The sequence below is a fragment of the Macrobrachium nipponense genome, chromosome 3 (assembly GCF_015104395.2).
Source record: "Macrobrachium nipponense isolate FS-2020 chromosome 3, ASM1510439v2, whole genome shotgun sequence".
Lineage (NCBI taxonomy): Eukaryota > Metazoa > Arthropoda > Malacostraca > Decapoda > Palaemonidae > Macrobrachium > Macrobrachium nipponense.
Genome location: NC_087202.1, coordinates 119,347,282 through 119,359,463, shown reverse-complemented (window position 1 = coordinate 119,359,463; position 12,182 = coordinate 119,347,282). Strand labels below are relative to the sequence as shown.

Genomic DNA, 12,182 nt, shown 5'->3' with positions numbered 1-12,182 from the left:
ATGGATTAGCGTCAAGATCCAAGGCTCTACTGGTTAGTCTCATATACATACTGCTATATTATAAATACAAAACAAAAGTAATCAATGTTTTTGGTTTGGAAAAATCACTGAGAGCAGAGTAAGATTATTTCCCCGTATTTAACTCAATTTAGAGCAATTTTCTTGCTTCTGTTTAGCGTAAATTAATGCCTAGAAACTGTTTATATGGGACAAGGCCATTTTTCGTTACATAAAGTGTTTTTTAAGTTGAAATATGACATAAATACTTCTTGTTGTTGACTAAATTAATTATCTTTCTCGTTAATAGATGGTGTCAGGAGCATGGTTTTGTGTAAAAAATTAAGAGATACCATTTGCTATTTTCATCCTATTTCATAATGATACAAGATTTATGTATTTATCTTTTATTGGCATAAAAACAACAGTAAAATGTGTTCTTTCATAGCCAGTATTTTTTATTAAAATACTTTTTCTCCACTATTTTTTGTGGTCGAGTTTCATCCATGTTGCTGATGCACAATAATATATAGTCGTTAGCAGTGTGAACCTTTTATTTCTCGGGTTCAGCTACAACTGCAGCTTTAGTTTAGCAGTACAATATTTCCTTGGAAATATTTTCTCCATAGCAAATAGAGGTATAATGCAGAAATACTTAAGTCCTTTTCTACTTAATTTACATCATTTGTAACAATTAATGTTAATGTCTGGAAAATTCAGATTATTAGCACATTAATTTTCAACATTAATGATCTGTTTTCAGCGCCTTCTGCTAAGGAGCCCTGCTATTGCCTGTGGACACTGCTACCAACACCTCCAAGTCCAGGGCATTATTGGTTTTCAGTCACAGGAGTTTCCTTGCATCCACAGTTTGGTCTACGAGTCATGCTAAGGATAATTAGGTAAGAATGTGTGTAGCCTACTGTAGTAGCATGCAATGAAAACTGTGCAATCACTTGCCTCACAATGCAGGCACACCTAGTACGTAGGTAATATGGCAATATGGCATACCCTATGAGACTCAAGTATTCTAGTTCAGTGATCTGTTTAAACTAAATGATGCTTTGATAATAATGTAGTCACAATACAAATACTATAATTAAAGCATATGAGGTATTGTTTTTAGTGTGCATTGTGTGGTTCACTGTAGACAGTACTAAAGATTCTTTGCAGCCACTCATTGGAGCACAGCTACATTGTAGTCTGTTATTTTCATCCATTCCATGTACATAGTCTCTTCTCTTTAGCGTTATGTACTTGGCTCTAGTTTTCAGTCCTTGCTGGAGAACAAGTCTTATTAAGTGAACCCTTTGAGAGTCTATGGGATATTACAGCTTTTTTGAAAAACTTTTATACTTCATAAATTATTAGTTATAACTCTTCACAATGCTATTTTAAGCAGTTGAATTAACGTGTATTTCATCTCTTCACAATGCTCTTTTAAGCTGTTGAATTAACATGTAGTATAATGGGTATTATTCATAGTTAATTTAGTGCCATTTTTAACAATGTCCCTGTTGCTGTAAGTTGTTCATAGCTAACTTTTTTCACTAGACCTATTCTTTTTCTATAGCAATTTGCTTCTTTTTTTAATGGCAGTTTGCTTATTTCAGGGAGCATCCCATCCACATGATGGTGAATTAGCCATAGCTCGACGTAAGAGACGCAAAGAACTTGCGGCAAAAGAACCTGGAAGTGAGTTGGAAACACTGAGTGAACAAGTGCAAGAATGGCTACTGCAAGTCCGACAAGTCAGCGCATCAAGTGTTTGGTCAGCTATAAGCTCCACAATTACAATTTCTAATATTAAGGAAGCATTTAGGTAAGTGGAAATAGTAGGTCATAGTTACTTTTGTCATACCATAATTAGTAGTCCTATGCTGAGTTTGAATCTACGGTTCCCCTCCCCCCCAAGTTTTACACATTTCACATTTTTGTGTCCACTTTGTCATGGACTTTTTTGGAACACATCTTTCACTTTTCAAGGGAACTTTCACTAATTTGCTGATTTCTTTTCTATGGACCATATCTCTAAAATTATTACTAATTTGCTTTCTTTTTTTAGTAGAGCAATACTATTTATTCACTAATTACTGCATTTTTTCATGTTGTGTTTGTGACTAAACACTGAGTTTTATGATAAAAATGATTTACAGCATACATATAAGTAGCTAGTCTCTCTCTCTCTCTCTCTCTCTCTCTCTCTCTCTCTCTCTCTCTCTCTCTCTCTCTCTCTCTCTCTCTCTCTCTCGGGTAATGTAAGATGTATTTGAAATAATATTGCTGGAAAGAATTTTGATAATAGAGTATATTGTACAATATTTAAGATATTCTTTAATTATTTTAATTTTATCTTCCAGTAAAAGCAGACTGAAAAATAAATGAAAATAATTAGCAAATATTTTAAATATATACAACTTGTTTTATCATAAAAACTTTATGGTAGTATCATTTCAAGTACTATCGTGCACAATAGTTCGTTCCCTCCGCTAATCCTGTTCTATCGCCAACAACAAAAACTTTACGCTCACTCTCTTAATTAAACGATTATTAGGTTATGGAGACTACTCTATGCTCAAGAAAAATACCTGCTTCCCATCCTCCTTCCTTGCCCGACGGTGCGACATCTGTTGGGTGCTTAATTAGTTACTTGTTCAACTGCTTTGGGGGTTCTCATAGTCGCGGATTCGTGTTCACACTCTGGATCTAGCGGAGGGAACAACTATTGTGCACAATAGTACATCTTACATTACCTTTAGAGAGAGAGAATCTAACACCTATTATGCTCAGTCCAGGGTCCAGCCCAGAATGAGCTTAACAGATATTACATAACTAGTTCTACTTCCTAAAACACTATATTTATATCATTTCAAATACATCTTATATTACCCTTAGAGAGAGAGAGAAGAGGAGAGAGAGTACACTGATTATGTATTACCCTTAGAGAGAGAGAGAGAGTACACTGATTATGCTCTGTCCGGGGCTGACCTAGAATGAGAGAAAACGACTTATATATACAGTAAAGAAGTAACTTGATTTGTTGCTTTATAAGTGTATAATGGACAGTTAACAGTGTCTATTGCACATGCTTCAGTTAATTCTTTATATAGGTATATTTGTAATGGGTTACAGTCGACCACTGTATTCATGTTCTCAAGATTTGCGAATTCTGCTATTTGCCAGTTTCTCTGTGGATCATATCTAACCATTATTCACAGAAAATTTGCGTATTAGCAGTATTTTTCACTGAGATATATTCACTAGTTACTGTATTTTCATGCAGATTTCATGACTAAATGGACTTTAGAAGCATTTTTAGAGGGTTTTTCTTGTGTTTGAACTAATTACTGTATTTTCATACAGATTCATGACTAAATGTATTTTTTGTGATAAAACTATTAAAATATTTAGGTAGAAGCATTTTTAGAAAGTTTTTCTTGGTGTTTGAACTAACAAAAGGTAGTTATATAATCATTTTTAGAGAGGTTTTAAGTATTCACTGATTTTAGCTATTTGCAGGAGATTTGGTATGCATCCCCTTGAATTAGAGGGATCACTGTATATAGTATAAACTGTTTTATTCATTTTGAAGCATGTTTGCCACCATTGGAGGGTGGATGTACAGAGAGATATGGTCCAAGTAATCAGCATGGTCAATCTAAAGTTACCAAACATAATGAAAAATACTCAGAATCTAACATACAGTGGACCCCTGCAGTCGCGCACTCCAGATTCATGGACTCGTGGATTCGCGGATTTCTTTCCGGAACATATCTACCCGCTATTCATGGGAAATTTGCATATTCGCGGTATTTTCTATGAAGAAATATCCACAGATTACCTTTTTTTCTCTCCTTTTTATTATTTTTAATCATAAACGCACTTTTTGCTTTTGTGATAAAAGTTAAGAAAGACCAAGTATTAAACATTTTTAGTGGGTTTTTCTTGAGTTTTAACGAACAAAATAGGGCAGTTCTTTTAAGCAGTTTTATAGGGTTACAACTGTTCACGGAATCTACCTATTCACTGGCGGTCTGGTGAGCATCCCCTGCAAAATATGGGGGGGGAACACTGTAAAGACGAATGGGAACAAAGTCCAGGCGGTGTTTAACTTTTGTCTTAGATCTGAGATATGCAGCATTAGCTAATTTTAGTGTGTTGTTCCCTTTCCGTTTCCTTAAGAGAAATCATTTTTCTGCACTTGGACTCTTCCTTGTAGCCACAAGTCAGGAGCAGCCAATACTGTGATGTCAGAATTTATGATCTTGAATGCCTGCCTAGCAAAAATATCAAATGTATCTGAGAAGTCCTTTCCACTTGTAAGATACACGAGATACACAAAATGCATACAGCACTCAAAGTGACATAAAGATTTTTTGTTCATTTTTTCATTAGCATAAGAGTACAAAACTTTAAACCAGCCTGAGAAGAGCCGTTGTTAGGCTCAGAGGTCTGGATAAACTAATACTATTCTATAATAATAACAGAATAAAAAAAGCTTTTTAGAGAGAGAGAGAGCGAGAGATTTACAGTATTCTAACAATATATACATAAGTTTTGTTCATGAAACTTACCTGTCAGATATATATATAGCTGTATTTTCTGAAGTCCGACAGAAATTCAAAAACTTCGGCACACACAGTGGTCGGCCAGGTGGTTAGTACCCATTCCCGCGCTGGGAGGCGGGTATCAGGAACCATTCCATTTCTATTCATAATTTTTCTGTCGCCGGTGCTGGAAACACCTGTTTTCAGTACCTCCGTCTTAGGATTTTGGAAACTTCATGGCCGCTAAATATCCTAATTGTCTTTTGATTTATTGACTTGGATTTGTGGCTAGGCATACGCTATCTTAAATTGTTTTGAATATGATTTCATTTTTGTATATCTGAATCTAGTTAGGCTAGTTTCAGAGGGTGTTGTCTGCTAAGATAGGGTGTGGTACCGAAAGCTTTGGTAGTTCCGCACTCGATATGCACGAGGGGCTATGTGTCTTGCTTCTTGTTGAGATTTGTCATGTAAGGAGTGTGAGACTTTGTCTAATTCCCGTAAGGAAGACGTATGATTCGTATGTACGCAATTAATCAGTAAACAAAGTCAGGGTAGGCTAACCTACCTGTAGACTTTATTTTCTGCCTAACCCTGTAGTATGGCCTACGGGCTATAAAATATGTCTCGTGAGGTAATGCCCTTTACGTTATAGATTCCATCTGTATCTTGGAATCTAAGGTGCTCACTCTCCTATCATTGTGGTGAAGAGTGCTACTTCTGTAGTTGTTACTCCTAACCCTGTAATGTTGTTGCCTTCGGGCCCTAAACAGTTCTGTAGAGGGTATTGACCTTCTCTGATACTATCGATTCGTAACTTAGAATCGAAAGTGCTGGCTTTGGAGAGCAAAAGTGAAGTGGCTAAGTGCAGTGCAGTGCCCCCTTGTGTAGTGGAGGGTGCGTCAGATCGGCCTTATTTCGCCTCTAGGCCGGGACCTCTGCTTGACTCCCAGGAACAGGGAGAGAGCATGTCGAAAGCCGAAGGAGGGTTACGAGGAACTCCCACCGATCTGACGTGCCTTCGGCAGACCTGAAGTTACTCCCAGGCTGCCAAAGTGCGTGCACGAATCCTGAAGGATTGCTTCTCGTCCTCCGAAGCGTCCTCCCTGCGCAGGGTTTGGAGCTTTCGGAAGGACTCGCGCCCTCTAAATAGAAGCTTTATAGAAGAGGACGTTTCACGTCCTCTCTCTCTCTCTCGTCATGCGTTGTAGTGAGAAGTAAGAAGGCGAACGTCGCCTGAACTCGTGTACGTCTTTCCACCGAGAAAGGGAAAGCAAGTCATATTAGCAGGACGCTTTTGAGCGCGGACGTCCTAGCTTTGTTGCTGTGAGAATAAGAAGGCGTTCCCTCGCCCCGCGTATTCTCACACGATCAACCCTTCACCTGAGACTGCTTCGTGCAGTCGGTTTTCTCTCCGAGATGTCTAATGCTCTTCCCCTGAAGGCAGTTTCGCTTGCATTGACGCCTGTCAGGAGCGTGACGCTTTTCTGCCAACGTTTTTTTTTTTTTGACGCTCGGCTTAGACGGGACGTTCGGATGGACGCCAGGCTCGCGCGCGGGTGCACGCCAAGCGCGCACCAGTAGACGCGAGGCCGAGCGCACGCCAGTGGATACGAGCGCGAGCGGCGCGCGCCAGTGGACGCCGAGAGTGCTGCTGCTCGCCAGTGGACGCCGAGAGTGCTCGCTGCTAGCCAGTGGACGCCGAGCTGCTTAGACGCGCCAGCGCACGCCAGGTGTGTCGCCTGGCTGAACATTTCTGTGTTGAAGTCTCAAGCTGATTTGGCGGGCCTAAAAGATTTTTTTACCTAACTTTCTGTGATCCCTTCTACATCGACCTGCGAAGAATGTGAAGTAAGCAGTGCTTCGGAGGAAGCTTAAAGTGAAAAGGCAACTTCGTTTTTCGAAACCCAGCAAGACCACGGGTTTTGTGAATTATAGAGGTCTCTGTCAGTAATATTGCTTTTCGTAAAGTCCAGGATTGGATGGAGTTATGGAAAGCTCAAGGAAAGATCTCTTTTGCTCTACCGCAGTCAAGACTTTGCGGTAAGGCAGCTATGGGGGGTATGTAAAAGCTCGACGTCCTGCACGTCAGGACTCTCGGCAACGTTCAGTAGGATTCTTGCAAAGGCACTCATCAAAAGGACGCTCTTCAGGAAAGCGCAAGACGAGGACTTCCTTTGCCATACTGCCAATAAATTTTGATACGGGAGAGGAAGCTGGTTGGAGAGTTTCTTCCTCTTCCCAGGATAATTTTGCAAGCTTTTTAGCCCATCTGAAAGGGCTTTTCAGATGATAGATTTTGTTAGTTCCTAGTCGGGACTACGCTGCCGAATTGAACATCGTCGTTCTTACCTGTTGTAAGCCGTCTCTTAACAGGATTCTTGCCCCTTCCTCGTTTGAGACGGGAATCGAAAATAAAATGCTCGACTTCCTGGATTACGTTTTGTCAATTCAGTGAATTTCCCCCATGACAATATACTATCGTTTTGTCAAGTAAGTGGGTATCCCCTCATGACAAAATATCTCTTTGTCCCGTAAATGGGTTAGTTCTCATTGACAAACTTCTCATTTAACTTTATATTGCGTAAGCGGATAAGCTCTATTGACAAGATTGCGGAAGAGATATCATTCATCATTCGCGACTCGTACAAGAAATAGACTGTAGACTACGTCAATGAACGCTTAGTCCAAAAACACCATAAGAAGCTTGAGCTGTCCGCTTCAATTCTCTGAGTTTTGTTTATGAAACTTGCCTGTCAGATATGTATGTAGCTGTATTTTCCGAATTCAGCTATAGTATATATGTCTGCCAGGTAAATATGAAAAAACTTTATTGCAATATAATATCATATTTTGCCTTGCGTTATTTTACTACTGGTTGGTTCAAGTCATATACGCTTGCTGTAGTTACCTCTTCGGATGGCAACCGAGAGGTCTATTGTCTATTATTTTAAGGACATTAATCGTACTCCCTGCAGCCTTCCAGGAGTTTACCGATTTATCTTTTACCTTTGTATGGTAGTGTTATGACGACACAAAACGCATCTATATATTTAGCGTTTTCTGTTTCGCTTAAATATACCAGCTTGAGGAGTCTCTCTATGCTAAAAATTACGGACCTATTTCTTCGTAGAATAGGGTAGCTGGCAACCCAGGCATAAAGTTAAGAGACGACGATCGTAAGCTGCTGCTGTTACTGTCCTCTCCGCCAGTCCAAACGAGGCAGTACCAAACTCGTTCGCTGTCATGCGCTTGTAGGTAACCGTCTCTGCTAGGTTAGTCTCTCTCTCCTGCGGGATTGACTGACTAACGTAGCTCATCTCTGCCCTACAATCACGGACTTTAGCCTAAGATTGAGGGGATTTCTTACATGAATGAATAAACATTGCATTCGTTTGCCTTACTATGTTCTCAGAGATATCTCTTACTCCTTTCGGTGCTCGTTACCGCACCGGTATAGGACTACGAGTCTACCGCAACATTTCACTATTATATGCTCTCCTGCTTAGGCGAAGCGCAGCCTTTTTAGGGAAGTAAACATACTGTGTGAGGGAATGGATGAGCTGCGGGGACCATTTCCTTCCTAAAGAAGTTTGTTTCCCTGAATAGAACTGCAATTCAGACCTCTACAGTTTTTACCTACCGGGAAACTGAAATTTTATTAAAGATCTAGGAATGATTCTGAACATCTCTCGGTGCGTTAAGTATCACTTGAGGTGATAGAAAGAAGGTGCCGGACATCTGGAGAGGTTTCAGATGTCCTGGATCATAACTCTGAAAGAAGTGGAAGCAATTCTGTCGTCCCTCCAGTCCTGGAAACGAGTTTTTGGAACCAGTGGTCCATATCAACTCTGATCTTCCACAGCTCTCTCATATCTTAGGAAGTATCTTCTCTCGGTCCCTGTTCGGGTTTACGAGAAAGAGCCTATTATAACAACAGGCGTAGAATGTAACGATCCTCTAGAGGGTTCGTTACAGGATTGCAAAAGTCCGTACGAATCGTCTCGATCGACGGCAGCAACTACTGACTTTCGAGTGGAATCTTTCTTTAGAAGTATGTTGAGAGTTATGGAGACTTTAGGGACGTCCTTTCATACATCTCTTCGCTATGATATTGAACAGGGATGGATGTTTAGTCTCTTTTCCCCTTATTTTTCAAACACTTAGGAAATGTAATAAGATGATTTATACCATCACAGGGAGCGACAATGATGCTAATCGCCCCATGTTGGCCTTCAAGATCCTAGATTCACAGAGGTCACGTCCTTAACCAAGGACCTTTCCGAGAGAGTCGGTCTACTTTAACACGAAAGGTACCTATAACCTCTCCGCTCTGAGTCTGACTACGTTCAGACTATCGAGATGTTGACAGCATAAGATTGCCGTCTTCCCTTTCCGTTTGAAGAATGGGATAAGCTGGCAGTCACAACTATTAAAGAATACGCAAATATGTTGTTGACGGCCTTTGGGCTCAGAGATTTGCTTCTGTCAAACAACAAAGCCCTTCACGATCTTTGAGTTCTGTGGAATCTCGAAACTCGCTCACCATCTACTTTTTGTCTACCTGTTTTCTCGGAGTCAGACACTCGTGCGAGATCAGGAGACACATAGTAGCCCTGAGTTTCTTGTTGACGAAGTCGGTTGCGTTTACACACCCCGATGATCGTTTAACATGAGACCAGGTTGGACTGTCAGGCATTCGTCCTTCGGGACTGAATCGCCTTTGCTTCCTCGCTCCTTTCTCCTGGCACCAGAAGCTCGAGTCAGGAGTGGCTCAGGAGTTGATTCGCTAATGACGTTGGGTTGCGTTCATACCCCAAGGTTTGCTTAGCTTGAATCGCCCAGGCAGTCCAGACACTCATCCTTCAGCGAAGAATAGTGCCTTATGGTCTTCAGGGTACAGCCTTGCTGTCCTTGATTCGTCTGATGTCAACTGGTTGGTCACCTGACTTAGTACAGATGACTGACTGTGCATGTCCCAGATCGAAGCTTTCAATATGGAACTTAGACATAGTCCTGAAGTTCTTGATGTCAAAGATTCATTCGAACATCTCCTACCTGTTAACTTCTTGCACGTGATCAGGAAGGCCTTTTTCTAACCACCTAGATACGACAAAGAGAGGGTTTAGTGAGTTTCAGCCATCGTCAGAAGTTTTGGCATTAGAGAACACAAGGCGGTGCGTTCTCTAAGCCTTCCGTTGTGGCCTAAGAATGGAAACCCGTCTTGTTCTTGGGCCAGGAGCTTGGAATCAAGGATGGCACAAGTTATTGGGCAGGAGCCAGAGAGAGTCCTGTGCCCTGTCAGGTTCCTCTCTCAAGTTTTATCATACATAAAACTCAAGAAAGTCGAAGTAGTACGGACAATCTGCAGTGTTTCCGAAAAGGACCAGACTTGCCCATATCGAAGACCAACACCCTGGCTTTATTGTTAAGGAGTTCTTTCAAAAAAGCTCCTTCATTGTGTTGGCACAAAGATTTGAAATCTTTTGATTTGAATGCTCACGAGGTGAGGGGCGCGGCCTCGGAAGCATTTCAACAGAGCATGGCACTCAGCAACATCCTGAGTACCATGTTTTAGCGAAGCAACTCTGTGTTCAATTCACACTCCCTGCAAGATGTGAAGATGGCATATGAGATCTGCTGCTCGCTAGGGCCATACGTGTCTGCAGACACAATCTTGGGGGCAAGTAGTACCACTCATCCTATCCTGTAGAAAATGGTTAGGAAGAGCTCTTAATTTAGTAGTTGAGTCGCCGAAAGCACCGGTGGACTTATTAACTCTTAAGCCTTAGGTTAAACACACCTTAACTTTGGGCTAAGGTTGGTCAACGGTGGTTGATTATATAGTTTATTTTATATATATTTATAATTTATTTGACTTCTTAGCCCTCATGGTATGGTCCAATAATGTGTTCTAGGTCTAGTCACGTCGTGGTCTCGCCCCTGTTGACAGATCATCTGGAGTGCACCAGCTATATAGGTCTACCTCGCTGGCAACTCTAGTAGCACAAGCAGACCTTACGTGGCAATACCACGAAGCCAGCAATGCTAACAGGTGGAACCAAGATGTAAATCATCTGCAATGCATTGTTTCCCAAAATCCTTCTATTCTGTCTCTTTCCCACCTCCAACGGTGGATTCAGCTATATATATATCTGACAGGTAAAGTTTCATGAACAAAATGATATTGTTATGATACAATAAAGTTTGTTCATACTACCTGGCAGATATATATAATTAAGTACCCACCCACCTCCCCTCAGGGGACAGTGGAAATAAAAATTATGAATAGAAAATGGGAATGGTTCCTGATACCCGCCTCCCAGCGGCGGAATGGGTACTAACCACCTGGCCGACCACTGTGTGTGCCGGAAGTTTTGTTTTGAATTTCTGTCGGACTTCAGAAAATACAGCTATATATATATCTGCCAGGTAAGTATGAACAAACTTTATTGTTATCATAACAATATCATTTTTATAGCACTGGGATGGTAATGTAGATAAAGCTAGGTACCATACGCTGTTAAAAGTTTTCATTTGTGTTTTTGAAACATACTGCCAATTGATTATGTTTCTTATAGATTTCATGTGATAATAACTTTGGGTCCCTGATTATTTAAAAAATTGCAGACATTCATTATTCCTTATTGCGTACAGATTCACAGCTGAGCTTTCAGGAGTTCATTACTTTCTCACCATCAGGAAATTATGGAAAAAAATATAAGAATTTCTGAAAGCTTGGCTGTGAATAAGGAATATGTGGTGATAACTGTTATAACTTTAGCCTAGTGTAAGCATGTATGAATCCGTTTGATACTCATTTTTGTTATTTTTCAGATTTGTAATTGTCCTTACCATGACCTTAGTGGTTGGCTTTGTGGCATTTTTGAGAGAAAGAAACATCATTATGGCATCCAGTTTCTTTTCACGCTGCTGGTGTTTTCTTCGCAACATTACCCCTTTCATGCAGAGTTTGCTTGCCTTTTTTGAGAAAATTATTGGGGGTATGTACCTTCTCATAGCTATGGTTTATAAGATGTGCGTCGTTCTGCTGCACGGCCTTCGCAACTTTCAGCTCCACCACCTATGGCCATTGCTGATGGCCGTCAAGGATTTATGCCCTCTCCATCTGGACCAAGGACAGTGAAGTATGTTCCTCCTGAACAGTGGGTTTACAGAAGTCAGAGTTCTCCCACAGCAGAGAGTTGAAAATGTGAGGTGTATGTTCTTTCTGCTTTGTGTTTATTTCTTGCCATATGGATATTTAATCACCTTCTATCCCATTTGCTTTTAAGCTTTTATTTCTTTGTTTTGTTTTGGGGATTGAAGTGTGTTTTACACAATTGCAAACCCACAATTTGCCAATGTGATATGTTGTGTGGATAGGTATCTAGTAGTTTTTTTTTAGAGCCAGGTATTAAGTTAGTAGTAGTAGTAGTAGTGTAGTAGTAGTAGTAGTAGTAGTAGTAGTAGTAGTAGTAGTAGTAGTAGTAGTAGTAGTGTATGGAAGAGTTATAAGTACATGAAATTGCTTAATAAGCTTCCAGATGGTGGAATTACCATCATTGAAAGAAATGATGAATAAAAGAAGAAACAAAGAGCTGAATATTTACAATATAAAATAAATAGAAAAACATA

General features: G+C 40.4%; 1 protein-coding gene and 1 pseudogene across 1 annotated transcript in view; both read left to right on the top strand.

The window, feature by feature from the left end:
- LOC135222486 (uncharacterized) overlaps positions 1-903 on the top strand; it is a 37,914-nt gene extending 37,011 nt beyond the window's left edge. Inside the window, exon 3 of the mRNA XM_064260569.1 lies at positions 761-903. Coding sequence (XP_064116639.1) covers positions 761-903 — 143 coding nt within the window. The remainder of the gene's footprint in view (positions 1-760) is intronic.
- A 96-nt stretch (positions 904-999) lies between these two features.
- On the top strand, positions 1,000-11,762 carry LOC135222485 (uncharacterized; annotated as a pseudogene).
- The last annotated feature ends 420 nt before the right edge of the window (positions 11,763-12,182 follow it).